The 18,243-nt window shown below is 35.6% G+C and overlaps 1 protein-coding gene across 1 annotated transcript in view; it reads left to right on the top strand.

The window, feature by feature from the left end:
* LOC145675951 (uncharacterized) overlaps positions 1-13,490 on the top strand; it is a 35,857-nt gene extending 22,367 nt beyond the window's left edge. Inside the window, exons 4-6 of the mRNA XM_081746764.1 lie at positions 31-599; positions 10,074-10,231; positions 12,024-13,490. Coding sequence (XP_081602890.1) covers positions 31-599; positions 10,074-10,231; positions 12,024-12,936 — 1,640 coding nt within the window. The 3' untranslated portion in view covers positions 12,937-13,490. The remainder of the gene's footprint in view (positions 1-30; positions 600-10,073; positions 10,232-12,023) is intronic.
* Positions 13,491-18,243: the final 4,753 nt, after the last annotated feature.

The raw sequence follows: 18,243 nt of genomic DNA, 5'->3' as shown, positions 1-18,243 counted from the left end.
AAAAGAATTGCAATAAATTATTTCATATAGTGTGTTACAAAATATCTGTGGAGAAATATACGGACATGAAGCAGACGGGTATTATAAAGGAGTGGGTATGTAGAGATTGTAGTGGTTCTAATCCGAGGGAGGTAGTAATTACAAAAACTGTACCACCGAGCGCAACTGAGTCAATGCTAATTAACAAAAGTACATCCTCGAAATTGGATGACAAATCATTGAATCCTTCTGATATAGGAATGAAGCTTGAGGAACTCTGTGCTCAAATAGCTCAATTAACAGCTAGTGTTCAATTCATGTCTGATCAACACGATGAACTGTTGAAGAAACTTGAACTAGAGATTAAGGGTAATATTCAACGAGATAAGGATATAGCCAAGCTAAAAGCAGAAAACATAGAATTGAAAAAACAATTAAAATTACAGGATGTGGAAATAAATGATCTTAATCAGTATGGACGTAATAAAAATATTGAAATACATGGTATACAGGAGCGTACTGGTGAAAATTTAAAGGAGGTTGTAATCGACATGGCTCAAAAATTAAGAATAAAACTTGCCGGGAGGAAGATATTGATGTTGTTCACCGATTATCAAACGGTAAAAATAAACCAAAACAATAATTGTACAATTTACATCGCGCACAGTGAGAGATAGGTGGTTAACTAGAAGAAATACGGGTTTAGTTAGTAATAATTTAGTATCTGGAGGTAATGATAGTAGAATATTTGTGAATGTAAATTTAACTCCAAAAAATAAGCAATTATTTTGGAAAGCTAGAACAGCTGCAAGAAATACACAGCGAAAATACTGTTGGGTAAATGGCAATGGACAAATTTTAATTAGGAAAAACGAAAATAGCCAGGTTATGATTATTAAAACAAAAGAAGATATACCAGGATTTCCAAATTCTATTCCAGTGTAATCTTGAAATATGTAGGCTATAATTTAAGATGGCAGTAGTTAAAAGAACTGTTGATATATATTACCAGAATGTGAATGGGTTAAAAACTAAAATTAACGAATTTTACCTAAGCTCTATCATGTTTAATTTTGATTGTGTTGCCATTACTGAATCATGGCTGACATGAAATATTTAATAATGAGTTGTTTGACGATAAATATTTGGTCTATAGAAAAAATCGCAACCTAGAGTGTAGTAATATGAAAGATGGGGGTGGTGTTCTCTTAGCTGTTCACAATAATTATATCTCTGAAAGAATAAGAAGATTTGAATTGCCAGATAATGAGGATCTGTGGGTAAAAATTCAGTTATAAGATTTAACATGTATATATGTCTGTATAGTGTATTTCCCGCCACATAGTTCAGAAGAATTATATTTAAATTTTTTTCGAAATATAGAAAGCTTTAATGAACTAACATTATCTCAACATGTTTTTATTATAGGAGATTTGAATTTGGCGCTTTTAACAGGATATTTGGGTGGTGACTATTTTTTAAATTTGCCTAATTTGGAGAACAATGTCTTACATAAAGTAATTTTTTTAAATTTCTCACAAATCAATAAAGTAAGAAATCTAAACAATAGAATTTTAGATGTTGTATTTACTAATGTATTACATGTTGAAGTTCTTGAATCTGATGTTCATTTTGTTCAACCAGATCGTCATCACCCATGTTTGAATATTAGTATTCCATTTTATAAAAACTGTAAGACACGAAATGAAATGGAAGATGTAGTCTACAACTTTTGTAAGTGTGATTTCTTGAAACTTTATCAGTTATTGAGATGTAAGAAATGGGATTCCTTGTATGAGATTAAGGATATTGATAATTGTGTCGAGTTTTTCTATTCTGAATTATATGGAGTTTTAAATGAATGTACACCTAAAAATATAAAGAGGAAATGTTCATATCTAACCTGGTTTACTCCTGAAATAATAAAAATGTTCACTAAAACAGAAGTAATCGAAGCTATTGACAAAATGAAAGGTAAAAGGTTAATTAGTAATGATGATATACCATCTTACATTTTTAAAGGTTGTAAGGAATTTCTTGTTAAGCCATTGACCTACATATTTAATCTGTCTATCACTCAGTGTTATTTTCCTGCAAAATTTAAAATTCGAATATTTTTCAGCAATATGCCCAGTTCCCAAAATTAATCCTGTAAAATTAATACAAGACCATTGGCCAATAAGTTTGATTTCTTCTCCAGCTAAAATATTCGAATCATTAATTTGTAAACACCTGTTTAATCACATTTCACGATATCTCTCTGATTCACAATATGGTTTTAGACATAACAGATCAACAGTAACAAATTTGTTGAATATAAGTCAAGCAATTAGTGAAGCTCTTAACGTAAGGTCTCAAATTGATGTAGTGTATACAGATTTTAAGTGAGCCTTTGATTTGATTAATCATGAAATACTTCTTAAAAAGATTAAAGGGTTTGGTAATTCAAATGAATTAATTCGACTATTTGAGTCATATTTAAGCAACAGAATCCAATATGTAACATATAACAATTGTAAATCTAAACAATATTCTGTATATTCTGGAGTACCCTAAGGATCCAATTTAGGGCCTTTACTATTTTTAATTATTATAAACGATTTACCTGAAGAGTTCCAATATTATTCGTGTCTAATATTTGCTGATGATACTAAATTATACAAACAAATTTCTACAAAAGATGATTGTGAAAAATTATAGAGAGATCTGGTGAGGTTGAGTGAATGGTGTGAAAGAAGCAAATTTGAACTCAATATTTCAAAATGCAATGTTGTAACGTTTTCAATCACAAAGAAACCTATTATATTTAAATATATTATAGGGAATCAAGTACTAAAGAGGAAAGAAGTTGTCAGGGATCTGGGAGTATGGTTTGATGCAAATTTAAAGTTTACATATCACATGAATATCAAAACAAATGAGGCGTTTAAAATGCTTGGATTTATTAAACGGTCATGCAGTCATTTTAAAAACATAAAAACAATATTAACATTATATAACTCTTTTGTTAGAACAAAATTAGAGTACGCTTCTATAATTTGGGAACCATTCTACCAAAAACCAAAGCAACAAATAGAAAAGGTACAAAAGAAAATGTTAAAAAATATTAAAATTGATAATATAGCAACTCGTTATGTATCTTACAATATACTTCTCAGGAGGTTTCAGCTTTTGTCGCTGGAGGATAGAAGGTTTATTCAATGTGTATTGTACTTGAAAAACTTATTGATAACCAAGGGAGGATAATATGTCTTTCTTAGGTAAATTACCATTCTGTTGCCCACTTCAAAACCTAAGATTCAGGCAAATGTTTTATATGCCTGACAACAAAACAAATTTAGCTAAAAACTCTCCGTTGTATAGGATATGTAATAGAGGCAATAAAATACATACTATGGGCCTGGACGTATTTCAATTAAAATCAGGGTGGATTGATTTAAATCAGTCTGATTTAAATCACGATTTTAATCAAGATTTAAATCACTTGATTTTTTTAATAAAAATCGTTGATTTAAATCAAATTCCGAAATAAATTAATTTAAAGTGAAAATAAGTAAAATCCCGTTTCTGTTCTGTTATTTCGATTATGGAAGATAATAATCATAATACAATGAGACTCAAATGTATGTACAGTACAGTATGAAAACGAGTATCATGCAGAGAATGATTAGGGAAAATCCCGTTTCGAACGGGTAACGGGAGAATCCTGCTTTCTTCTCTTCGTAACATAGGGTTTTTAAATCGTTAAATATTCCAACGGAGAAATCACCATCGACATTTAAGACAAAAATTCTTTTATGTCCACGTCTGTTTGTTTGTTTCCAGATAATAGGGGCGTATTTAGAGGGGCCCGATCCCCTTTCCGAAACAAACAAAAAAATAAATAAAATAAAATAAAATAATAAAAAAAAAATTAGACGAAATTTATGTACTAAATACATAGAAGTTCCTCGGGATCGTAATACGGCAAATTTTGGATGCGTTAAAATATCGAATAATACTTTTGATAAAGTGATTTCTTTCAAATATCTAGGATCAATATTAACAGACGAAAACGATATCTACGAAGAAATTAAATATCGACTAAAAGCAGGGAATTCGTGCTTCTCACGAATTCTGTCCAGGAATTTGAAGATTTAAATATATATGCTTGTTGTTCTCAGGGTGTCTAGCAAGCAAGCATAATCAAATTCCCTGACAAAATTATAATTTTCCCTGACTCTGTCATTCTTCTTTTCTTAGTAACTCATGAAAAGTAACTTATATTTAAATCATGAAAATGAAATCTTTCAGTTTTACGTCCCACGATTATGCCGGTTAGGCTAAAGGAGACGGTGATGATGAGTAATGAATGAAAGGAAGAAAGTGGGAGGAAACGGGAGAACCCCGAGAAAACCCACGACCACGGTGTTTGTCCACCATAAAGTTTACACGGTGCAAGCTGGGATCGAACCAGGGAACCCAAGCACCGGAGGTGAACGCTCTACCACTGAGCCACCGCGCCCCAACTGTCAAAATGGTAAAAGTTTTCGCCATTGTTTATATGCTTATACAATATTCTACAAACGTACAAATGAACCAATTCATTTACCTGTAATTTATGACTATTTTAGTGGCATTCCTTCACCCCTCACAGCCTGAGAAAGATTTTTCCCTGACACACAATGAAATTCCCTGACATTTTCCCTGACCCTGCAAATTCCCTGACTTTCCCTGACTGGTAGACACCCTGCTTCTGTATGGTTGCGAAACATGGTCGCTTACTCTGAGGGAAGAACACAGACTGAAAGTATTTGAGAACAAGATCCTGAGACGAATATTCAGACCCAAGAGGAGCGGGAATGGGGGAAACTTCATAACGAGGAACTACTTAATTTTTACGGTTTACCAAACATTGCTAGGGTCATCAAGTCTAGAAGACTCAGGTGGTCAGGTCATGTAGCCAGGATGGAAGAAAATAGGAACACTTTCAAATTCTTAAGTGGAAGACCAATCGGAAAACGACCATTAGGAAGGGCTAGGCGCAGATGGGATGACAATATTAAGATGAATCTCGCAGAAATAGGAATACAAAATAAAAACTTGATCCAGTTGGCTAAGGATAGAAGTCAGTGGAAAGTTTCCGTGAACGCGGTATTGAACCTCCGGGTTCCATAGGCCATAGAGTTAATTAGTTAATTTTGGGTGAAATTTATGTACTTTACATGGCTAATTTCGATTTTTTTAAAAAATATACTCCTGCCAAATATCAGGAACTTTCGTGAAAAGAAAAGTGCCATGTTGATAAACGTTGCTGTACGTTTTTTCCTTAATGCTTAAGAAATGTTGTTTCGGATTGAAATAGGTTAACGATTGAGGATTAATTCGAAATTAAACCAAAATACTTTCACTTAAATGGCATAATTGTCCTTTAATATTAATTCCTGTTTTTTCTCCAGTTCGCGACTTATATTATACGAGGAGAAAGATTTGATTTAAATCAAAAAAATCGATTTAAATCAAAAAAATCAACAAAAATGATTTTTATTTAAAAAATCATTATTTTTTTCCACCCTGATTAAAATGCTCAATATTTAAACAAAAATGCGTCCAAATGTTACTTAATAAAGTGTAAAGATTGTTATTATATCTGGTACTTATTGACTGTACGTGAACAAAACATGAGTAATGGTTAGTTGTTAGAATTACATGTAACACATTCTGCATCATTATAAAATTAACAATTTGTACCTTGTAATTGCCTTCGGGTGTTAAGTACAAATAAATTATTATTATTATTATTAAGTCTCTAAATATTTAAAAAATTGTAGGGATGACTATGGCCTCTTGTTTATTTTGGAAGAATTTTAGTTGAGTATGAATAGAAGCATTCGTTTGAGTAATAGCTGATCTTGAAAGTTGGCCTACTTTCATTTTAATGTCATGTATTTTTACCGTATCTTTTCAATATTACTCGTAGTTCCTTCAATTGCTGAGTTATTTTCTGTCTCAACCTTTTCAATCCCAGTTTCGATATCCATTTTTGTCTTTTCTTCTATTATTTTAGTGCAGAGTGTATATTCTTTCTTGTTCCCTAAATTGCACCATCCTCTGAATTTTTTCTTTCTTTGTTGTTAATTTGGGCTTGTATTCCTTTAAAACTTTTGGTACAGTTCTCAAAGTTTTTATCAGTCTTCATTTCTAACATCAAAATTTTGTTTTAGTTTCTAGTCTATCAAAATTTTCTTTATTTTCCTCCATAAGTCAACTGCTAAACTGCCGTCATGAATTAAACACTATGCTGAAAAAAAAATATTAGATAATGTGTAAAAAAAATTAGTAAATTACAATCAGGGCAAGGTTGTAAATGAATGTTACTTTTTTTTTTTTTACACAGTGACCATTATATTGACGGTAAATATTAAGGAGTTAATATTTACCGGTAATTCGATACATTACTTCCATGGGCATATTCTACAAGTACTTTGGAAAATTTTCACCTATATGAACCAGGGTTCTCAAATCAATAGTTTGAGTGAATTCCACATGTGTGATTTCTTTGAAATATCCCTTCTAACCAGAGACGCGCGAGAAAGTTTTACCCTGACCCACTTCCACGTGTGGTAGAGCGATGAAATTTTACATGTGTAATCCTGCGTACCTATGTAGTTGATGTGGTAACTTACTGCTTGAAACTGTGTACCGTTGCTCTGTTAAAAATCCGAACTGAACTAAGGTGTGATGGTCCAAAATCCATTACTGCACCTCAGAAAGCAGCTTAATAACATCACAGAGCTACTTGCCCCTAGAAAATGACTGCATGGTTGGGAAGAAGTGGAATGAAGATGGTGTGCGGTCAATAGAAAAGACGAACTATGACGGATTTCATGCACAGGGTCGTGCATATCTCTGGCCTACATTCGAGCAGGGAATGAGTGTGTTGCTTTTCAGAAGGCGGACACCTTTTCCCAGCTCTCAGCATGCCACGCTCTAGGATTTCTCAGAATCTCGTAACGCACGGAGCAGTGATTCACAGTATATTTTGGTAATTGTGGCACCATTTGCTTCTAAAGCAAGTAGTAATACCTCATGCTCATCCGAAATGAACGTTATCCTCACTTTGGTCGTTCAGAGTTGAATATTAATTTCCTTTGGTGGTGGTACTTTAAAACGCTGTCATTGGTCCATACATTTTCCCTGGTCCTATTGGTAGATCATTGGCGAATCCTGAAGCAAATTCAGTGTGCGCCTTCGAAAAGATTTCTTCGGAACTTCCTAAATTCCTAAATAACCGTGATCTCAGTTCTGATCAAAGGTGCTTGCAAGAAATACGCCGATTTCTCATAAGAGGAGACTATAATAAAAGTAACAGTTATGATACCTAGGAAATGTGTGCATGCTTGCTGTTTACCTACGACTTGCAGACTTTTGCGTCTATGTATATCAACGCAAATTCAGAAGAGCTTAAAACTCTCGCAAGGTTCCTGGTAAAAGTGTAAAGCTAACCAAGAAAGTTCTGTCGCTTTTTCACTCAGCACCTTCAAACATTGATATGTCACGTAAGACGTACGTGGAATGTGAGAAATAGTCCCGTGAGCATTGACGACCTTCTGTCAATGTTCTGGAAGGCCATGGATTCCTTCGCGATAGAATTTGATGGGTCGTGAAACGAAGAAAATATCAAGTGCATGTTGCACCTCTACTAGGGGTTTGTGCTGGCGTTTAATAAGCTATTTTCCCAAGGAATGGAATAAATGATAATCGGATGGTGCAATGTCAGGGGAGTATGGCGGATGCAATAGTGTTTCCCATTCAGTGCGTTGAATCATGTTCCGGGTCTTCCTAATCGTGTGGGGCTTAGCCTTGTCTTGTAACAGGAGGACCCCTTTGCGATTCAGAAGTGCTGGCTCCTGAGTTTTGAGTTTTCTTGAATATGGCTCAACTGCTGACAGTACACAGTTGCATAGAGCTCTGACCAGCTTGTAGCTGTTCCCAATGCATGATGCCGCAAGCAGTCCACCAAACACACAGGAGGACCTTCTGATGCAGTGTTGGTTTCGGCTGTTTAGAAACCGGTTCACGGGATACTAGCCAATGATGACTGCGCCGTGGAGCTTCGTACAGGCCCACTTCTCATCGCATGTAAACATACTGTCCAGAAATGGCTCCTTCCTCAAACGAAACAACAAAGAAACGCAGGTGTCTGGTCGTGTTGCCATCTGACGCAGAGTCAAATCATGTGGAACCCGTCAACCCAACTCATAGTGCTTTCCAAGTTGACGGAGGTGCTACCGAATGATTTCTCCACTCACACTAAATTGTAGTCCCAGTTCCTCAAATATGTGGCCACTGTTCGCCTCAATTACTGTCCGAAGATCTTTATTTTGGACATGTGTTGGTCTTCCGTTACGTGGTTAGTCTTTGAGTGTTTCGCCACCGTCCTTAAACTTTTTAAACCACCGCTACATTTTCCGCGGAGTCACGACACCCTCACCAAAGCTGGCATATCTTTCGCCCCGCTGCAGCGGCGTTTGACCCGTTTGAACTCGTACAGCATACACGCCCGAATGATGCTCTGCGAAAGTCCCATGTTCACTCTATCCTTAGGAAAGTTCACGGAGTAACTGAACTATCACAACAAGGTAGTATGTTGGATAAACCCACACCAACAACTGACTTTCGCCTTATCTCCATTCGCATTCAACTCACGTTGTTCGGGGTAATTGAACGGAGATCTCCACAAAATGCGACAAATCTTTCATTACCTTTATGTATGCACCAGTATGGATCAACATCAAAGTGAAATCTCTTATCAAATGCGGAGCTAAATATTTGTACTTGACCAAAAGTGTTTGGCGATGTTTGTAAGAAGCATAGTAGACTTCTGTCAATAAGGTAATTTGCAGAAATGCATTCTATGCGAATCCTGAAAATATTGCAATGCTTGGTGCGGACAGATCAGCTACACGAATCCTTTTTGCCGATAAATTTCTCTTATCGGGAAAATAGTATAAACTTCTGAAATTTGTTTTTTTCAAGAGCCAGTATCGACACTATAATTACACAGAAATGGTAAACTGGAATGTGTGTAACATAACAGAACTGCCAATACTATCTCATGTGACAGAGACAACTTGCATAAATTTGACTTAAGAAAATACAGATGTTGATATCCTTGAGTTTCCAAGTCATGAAAGCAGTGAAAATAGTGAAGCTTCTTCATCAGCACGTGGGGCACGAGATAGTGAGATGTCTTTATTTGTTCCAAAATTGGCTTGAGAATATGCATACCTACTTTTGAGACAACGTCGCAGTATTTTGCACGAAGACGTGAATAAAACTTCTGAAACTTTCAGTCTAAAGTTGGTGGATGGGTGGGATGGAACTCGACAGCAGCCACCTCCTCGCGGTGAGTTCTGGTTTGATGTAACCTGCAACAGAATGTGAAGTTCGGTAGCTTTATAAATCCAACTGGACACGACAATGAATTGCAGTCTACTTCAAGGGACGAGCTGCCTAATATACAAAAAACATGTATTTATTTATAAAATCTATCAAGCATAAGTCCCATTGCGCACCGGTTAAAAAATGTATTTTAGAGAATTGAAATTTCCAGTGGTAAAGTACTACGATATGATGGAACTTTTGCCTCATATCCAAATTCGAATTTGAAAAAAAAATGCCCTCTTTTCACTCATTTACAAAATCAATCAATCTAAAAGATAAATCTCAAAAGTCCATCAAACTACAAGTTAATGCTGCGGTTATACAAAGCGAGTTCTTTAGGGGTAAAGGCGTCCTTATTATTAACAAGAAATCCGTATCATTCGTCCAGCAAACAAGACGATTTAATATAAGCTGAAGCTGTTATGTGAGAATGCAATGGTAACGATAGGGGACATAATTAACAATATTGTTAGCAGAAACTGAAGCTTGGATTTCCTTCGGAACATACTGACATTGATAACAAATATTGTGATATAAGGAATATAATCTTGGGAATACTACGTTCTTTCAGAAATCGATGTGATGGATTATAATTCAAGCTCAAACTAAAGTAACTTGAAAAAAGTACTGTTCGTAAAGGTCTACTATAATCTCTGTTATATGTGCAGAACAAATTGTGTTGTCCTTTTCTAAATAGAAGAATATGGGAAGAAGTTCCTTTTGATGTGAAAAGGGTTGTTGAATCCGGACTTTCGTCATCGGAAACGGGCAAACCTCTACTGAAATTCTGCCCGAAGATTACTTTAAATACCACACTAGACGCTGTGTAACTAGCACTCAAAGAGCTTACAGACAACTCACAAGTGAAATTGGTGTATTGCTAATGACACGTCATTCTGCTTAATCTTTTAAGATGGGAAACACCAGTATAAATCATTAAGATTAAAAATCTCTTTTACTTAGATGCAATTCAACAGCCGCAAAGGCACGATCTAAGTATCACGAGATATTATTCAACCTATAAAATCTGTTGCAGGATTCACGAAAAACAAAAGTCGAAGCGCTGAGCAGTAAATATAATGTTTTAACGCTTAGTATTAGTGCTCCGGAAATATAACGAGTTACCCTCAATATGAATAAAGAAGTGTTTAACTCGTCAAAAAAATTTGCAAATTCAGGGATCATGAAAGCGTATCGGTTTCAAATGTTGACCCTTCTTGATAGCCTATGCTGCAGGCACTTGTTTATTCATGACGAGAGAGCAGTGGCCATTAAATGAGGGAATCCACTGCAGAGAACGAAAGTTTGTCCAGTTTTACCGCTTCGAAAATTTAATGAGATTTTATTGCCAGGTAATCAATTCAAAATTATTGAAAACTCTACAATAGGACCTCCGACAAAAGTGACAAGAAAGCTTCCTCGTAGTTAAGACGTTAGCGCACGCGCCTTTGGTGTGGAAAACCCGAGCTTGATTCCCGGTTGGATGTGGTTTGGATCCCACGTTAAACTGTAGGTGCGAGTCTCATACCTTCGTTTACTGAAAGGTAAGCTAAATAAAAAGTCAAACGAAAAGTGGCAAGAGCCCGGCAATGAGTCAGTAAACCATGGATATCGTCATACAATGATGGTGCTCGTCCTCTTAGACATGCTGCCACGCTGTGGAATGGAACCATGAACAGCATTCATTGCAATGTCCTGTAGCTTCATTATTAACTAGGGAGGGATATTCAAGAGCGTGAAAGTTACTGTGATGCGTAAATATTTATCAATCAGTACACTTTTTTGTGAAAACGTGTAGTGAGATTGAAACTGGGAATAAGTAAAAGCCTTCGCGAATGTAAAAAAAAAAAAAAAAAAATCATTGCCATAGACATTTCGATTTAATTAAGCAGAGGAGACCATATTACACAAAGATAGGTCAATATACGACCTTTGCTGCGACCCTTATAAAAATGAGATATACTGTATTCGTTAAAAAACAGCATTCTGTCCCGAAGCAAGTAAGGAATACGATCATCCATGCGAGTTGAGGCAAATAAATAATGATATAATTACAGATCTCCACCTAGATAGTTGAATCAAATTTATTCTAGCCCTAAATCACATTGTCTACTGGAATAGTATATACAACAAGAAATGATTTGTCGAAGGAAAAATCGAATCGCGAGCGTTTCCACACCAGAAATTGCTATAATACTCCTGTAGTACCAATCGTCCTATTCACCGAGGCGATCAATATAACCGGTCGTTATCCTACCATGGGCAGAGGCTGTCTAATATGAACATATTTTTTCGTAACATCTTGTAAATTATGTCATAACGAAGAGGTCATGATGTCAGTTTATGATTATTTAGCAGAGAAAATCTATTTTTCTGCAATTCGAAAACCATATCAAAAATACAGCTTAGAAAATAGAAAAGACTCTCCAATTGCTTTACGTTTGTAACTAATGTATTTGCTATATTTTATTTAGGTTCGCCGAGTAATTTTATATTTATCCGCTTTAACGAACACCAGTTGCTTGTTGACAAACGATCTTGTGCTGTCGGTGCCCGTTTCTTAGTGCTCTTATGGTATTTTTGTCTCCATATAATACATTGTATTTTATATTTTTCAGGTCGCATATAACCTCTTCATATGAATGTAGAAGAACAGTTTACGAAAATTTCGACTTGATAACAAATTCTGCGTGTAACGAAACGAACTTCAGTACTTCTAGCCCAAAATATAAAACCTTTGTTCAGATATCAAGTGATGATATATATTCGTTACACGCATACCCTCGTGATCAGATCACTCAGGAATCTAACTTGGAGACGAAAATGTTTACACATATAAATGATAGACGACATATTTGTCTTCAGTGTGACAAAGAGTTCACTAAAAAATATAATTTGACAGTCCATATGGTTGCTCATACAGGTCAAAGACGACATTCTTGCATTCAGTGTGGTAAAACGTTTATTCGAAACAGTCATTTGAATCAACACATGCTCATTCATACTGGGGAAAGACCACATATCTGTTTTCAGTGTGGCAAAGGATTTACTGAGAAAGGTAAATTAAAGACTCACTTGCTTACTCATACTGGTGCAAGGCCATATACTTGCGTTGAGTGTGGTAGTGGTTTTACAACAAAAGGTAGATTAAAGACCCACATGCTTATTCACACAGGCGAAAGACCACATCATTGCATTAAGTGTAGCAAAACGTTTACTACGGAAGATGGTTTGAAGCATCACATACTTACTCATACGGGCGAAAAGCCATATGATTGCATTCTTTGTGGAAAAGCGTTTACTCAAAAGGCGGATTTGAAGAAGCACATGTTTACTCACACAGGTGAAAGACCACATTCATGTGTTCAGTGTGGAAAGGGATTTACTGAGAAAGGGAGTTTAAAGAGGCACATTTTTATTCACACAGGTCAAAGACCACATTCTTGTATTCAGTGTGGTAAAGCATTTATTCAAAAAAGTAATTTAAGTAAACACATGCTTACACACACAGGGGAAAAGCCAGATACTTGAATTCCTGGTTTCTACGAAAGGTAACTTAAAAACGCAGATTCTTATTCACATATTTAAAAGTTTAAATCTTTGCATTTACTGCTGCAAAGCGTGTACTAATAACGGGTACTTCCACAAGAAAAAGCGTACACAGGTCAAAGATCATATCTTCACTTTTGAGTGTCGCTCAGCGTTTAGTACGGAAACGTAAGTAAGAAAGCACAAGTTTATTCACACAAGTGAAGGACGTATCCTTACATCCAATATGCAAGCGCTTACGCAGAAAGATAGTTTAGAAACGCAAATACAGGACCACATCTCCATACTTGGTAAGACAAACCGTACACATTGATGAGGACACAAAATTCTTATTGAGAACACAGCTTATATAATTTCTAAGGTGTGTATTTCTTTATATAACAATATTTCCGTTCATCTGTTTCTTTTTTCTACAGCTTTTAAAACATCATTTACCTTACGAACACAAAACAGTGATGTCCACATTTTCTTCAAAAATTGACTCACATTTTTTCCTTTATGGTGCATTTGTGAAATATATATAAGGGTCCGCGTTGGCTCAGTGGCAGAGCGTTCACGTCTGGTGCTTGGGGTCCCGGGTTCGATCCCAGCCCCCGCCAAGTGAACTTTGTGGCGGACAAACATTGTGTGCGTGGGTTTCCTCGGGTTTTCCCGTTTTCTCCCACTTCTTTCATTCCACCATTTCATTCATCACCGTCTCCTTTAGCCTAATCGGCATAACCGTGGGACGTAAAACTAAATATTTCATTTTATTTTGAAATATTGACAACCCAGTCACTCTGTGCCTGATTTGGGGATGCTTTTTAGAGTGAAACTGAGTGCCTTCCACTCACCATCTAGAATGAGTGGGAATGAACTTATATTCATATGCGAGAGGTTTACCAAATGGGGATTAATACAAATAAGAAACATTAACTTCATTCGATTAATAACAACTATATTTCTCAAAATAAGATTTTATGACTGCAAGTGTTTGTGATGCGTTGATAACGGATAATCGGAATATTTGCCAGACGAGTATTGCTATGATCGAGTATTGAGCCTTTGAGCCCTGATTGAGAGTAACACATACCTGATGGTTCTGATGATGCTCCAATGATGACCTCGGTGTTGGATGTAGATGCTCCAAGTTGACGCTCCCAATTACTGGTTGGTGTGGACGAGCATTGAGTTACGGAATTCTCCCAAATGCTTATGTTGACATGGCGTTCTACGTGGATCGAATAATGTATTCTATGATGACTGTCCGTTGACTGTCATTTGACTGTCCGGCAATCTTTGACTAAACTCGCAAAGACTTAATCATGACGACTACTAACAAATACTTGTAGCTGATTCTAAAAGCTGTTTCAAGACTCTCGAAGACTGATCCTCCTAGGAACTGATCTACCAGACTCTATCCTCGGGGACTGATCCTGAAGCTCTCTCGTCCTCCAGTTTTGTTCAACCTGGTCCAACTCCTGTCGTCTGCTGGACGGCACGTGCGACCCCCTTTCACTTGGAAAAACAAATTCTTTCCATGTGTCAAGACTCAAAAACTGCAACTCTCGACACACTCTGATTTCTCGATTCTAAGCAATTTCCTCATATCCGTGATTTTGTGAAATGTGTGAAAGCTTACAGTCTCTCTTTTTACAATGTACAGAATTTGGCTAATGCACGGATTGACGCATTGTCTGCATTACCTTCCTGCATTGCCAGACTCTCAACGAAGACATTTTATTAACATTCTATTTACAACATTATGCTGACTCTTGAATAACAACATTCTGCAGCTTGCATTATATCTGATTCGTAACACTTAATTACCTTAACCTTAATGTTTTATAATATGCGATCCTTGCAACATGAACATTGATTAAAAATAAAATTGAAAATATACATAATTATTAACTTGAAAAACGAGTATTGCCACAATATATATAAAACATTCAAAATATTCATCCAATTAGTAAACTAGCTCCTGTGGATTTTGAAACTAATTACGGTGGCTCAGTATAATGTTATTAGTGAAGTACATATTTATGAAATGTGAACAAAATTCCTGTAGTTATTCTGAATAAATCAACCGACCTTCAAAAGTAAAATACCGCTTTTTAATTTTTCTGAAAAATCACTTATATATTATAGGTTGTTAATGAATTGTTGATATGTGAAACATGAAGAAAATCGTTAGAGCATTTTAAAGAAAATCTTATTTTTTTTCGGGCGTTCAGAAAATAAGTTATTTTTCGGTGTCTGAAGAAAATTACAAAAACTTGCCCAGAGGACTTTACGACAGGTAGAAATTTAAAATGTAGTCTCGAGGCGTTGAACGGCATGATTTCTAGGATAGTTGTATATCTTGACGAACGGTCGGGAGTTATCCAGCGATCCGTTTCTCCACATGTAGGAGAAATGGAACGTGTAAATCTGCTTAAATCTCGAATTTAATTTTTTCCACAATCAGCATAATTTCTCCTCTTACCGTCGCTCGTAATTAAGACCGAACTCAATAAAATAGAAATTTAATGTTTAAATTCGACACTCCTACACTGTAGCTAAATTTGATTACTATGAACGTCATCAGGTTATGTATGAAGCAAAAGACAGAGAAACATCGAACATAGTAGAATTTTGTAATTCTTAAAAATATATAATTTTCTTATACTGTAATATTTACTAATTTCAGATACCAAGCTCATCTGAAGCCAGTTTTGTACAAGCAGACAAAATTAAATTATTAATACAAAACTAATTTGTTTAATTATATAACCATTTCACATTATTCAGGCCTAGCTAACCTGGGTCAATTAGTCCTGGTGTTCAATATTGCTTACGTCATTATAACTGTGAGGAGTTAATGATCTGAACCCTTAATTTATTAAAAGTAAAGTTGGACAAATCATATCATCTCCGTAAGTTCTCCTAAGACTGGTTGCGCGTGTTGGACATGTGAGTGATGAGTCGAACCAATCTTAGGCTCGCTTTATATATCTGTTGATACAGGGCTCATTAATATGCCTGGTTACTCCGTTCTTCGACAAGACAGAGAACATCATACTGGGGAGATTTTAATGTATTATCTTGAAAATTTTGACGTAAAACTAGTTGAAATACGTAACTCAGATCAAGTAGAATGCCTCACGGTAATGGTCAAAATAAATTCGCTACGAATAGGTATCTTATCAATGTATAGACTACCAAGTACCCCTACACCAAATTGTATATTCTTAAGGATTTGATTATACATGTATATCCACAAGTTGATTGTCTGTATATAGTAGGCGACCTTAATTGTGATTAACTTCGTTCTGACAAAGCCGAAACAAAATATTTGGACCGTATCCTGGATACGTTTGGTCTTGTCCAACTCATTTAAAAACCAACCAGAATAACAGAGTTCGGTTAATCATTACTCGATCTCATTATTACCGATAAAATTGACATGATAGCATCAAGTGGCGTTAGTTCACCCATTGGATCATTCGATCACTAGGTGACACATGCTATCCTGAACATTAAAAAACCGCCAAGAAAGTAATTTGATATATTTCGTTATCACAACTTTAATGCATTTACTTATTATGCATTTCTACAAAATGCTGAAACCTTGAACTGGAAACAAATTGAATTTCAGGAATCTATAGATGCTAAAATTGATTTTATTCAGACTTCTTTAAAACATCTGTTCGATCATCATGCGCCGATGAAAATGGTAAAGGTTTCAAATAACAAATTGCCTTATGTGTCTAGTAATACGAAGCTGCTAATGAAAATACGCGATCGTGCGCTCCGTAAGTTCAAACGCACTAAGTTGCAGCAACATTGGGATGAGTACAAAAGAGCTTCGTAATTTTACTACGGCAGTTATTCGACAAGAAAAGATTGCGTATTTTTCCTATTGTATAAATAATGCTAAAACTAATAAAGACACTTGGAGGACGTTACATAATTTGGAAATAAGTGGAAAAAGTTCATCGTTGAACCTCCCTGAAGACTTAAATTGTCCTGATCTCATAAATCGTCATTTTGCTAAGGCTCCCGAAATCTCAGTAACAAGAAAGATACATTTGATAAATAAATAAATCGGTGCAGTTCACTGAAACGCACTGATTGTGGAACTCCTCTCATGTTAAGACCTGTTCATGAACATGAAGTTAGAAGAGCAATCGTTAACATTAAATTCAATGTCACGGGATTTGATGAAATAACCCCACACATGCTTAAAATAGCTTTACCTGTTATCACATCTCCCTTAATTAATATTGTGAACTGCTCTTTATCGAATGGTAAATTCCCTAATCCCTGGAAACTAGCTAATGTTTTCCCATTACCAAAGAAGCCTTGTATTAAATCAATTAGTGACCTTAGGCCAATAAGCATATTATCAGTTCTTTTAAATTTAATTGATAAGTTAGTGCTTCAGCAAATGATGTCATATTGGTAGCTCTGGCATACTTCCATCCGAACAATCTGGGTTTCGTAGATTTCACAGCACTTCTACTGCTTTGTTAAGTATCAAAGACGATGTGCTTCATGCACTAAATGGCAAATATGTGGTAATACTAGTTTTATTAGATCTCTCAAAGGCATTTGACCTTTTCCAGCATGATGTTCTCTTAGCAAAAATGAAATACCATAACTTTTCATTAAATACCATAAAATGGCTCGAATCTTATCTACATAAGAGAAAACAGCAGGTTGCTTTACGTAGTTCCTCTCATTACAAAATTACTGAAGCTGCTGTTCTTGATAGAGGTGTTCCACAAGGCTCAATTTTAGAGCCTGTTTTGTTTACCTTATATACTGCAGATTTGGTATCTGTTGTACAACATTTAAAGATGTACTGTTACGCAGACGACAATCAATTGTTTATAAAAGCCTTGCCTCAGGACTTACCACAAATTGTTCGACTCCTCAATCAAGATCTTAATTCTATTAGTAACTGGTGTATTAATAACGGCCTTGTTATTAATCCCTTAGGATGCGCTAATCAGTTGAATAAAATTGTTCCTGAAAAATTAGAATAACGAATAATGGACTCAAACATTAGCTATTCACCTTGTGTAAAAAGTCTTGGAGTACACATTGATGATAAACTTTCTATGAATATTCACGTCTCTACCCAATGTTCAAAGCTCTGGGAATACTAAGAAACTTGTACAAAATACGAGACTGTCTGTCCAAAGATACCAAGCTACTCCTGACGACAAACACTGATACTATCTTTGATTATTGTGATGTTATATATGGCCCACTTCTTACAAGAAGCAATGCTATTCTGATTCTAAAGGTACAAAATTCATG

This window comes from Thermobia domestica, chromosome 18 (assembly GCF_964235325.1).
Source record: "Thermobia domestica chromosome 18, izTheDome1.hap1.1, whole genome shotgun sequence".
Taxonomy (NCBI): Eukaryota; Metazoa; Arthropoda; class Insecta; order Zygentoma; family Lepismatidae; genus Thermobia; species Thermobia domestica.
Note: the sequence above shows the minus strand (reverse complement) of the source record. Positions and strands in the feature narration are given on the sequence as shown.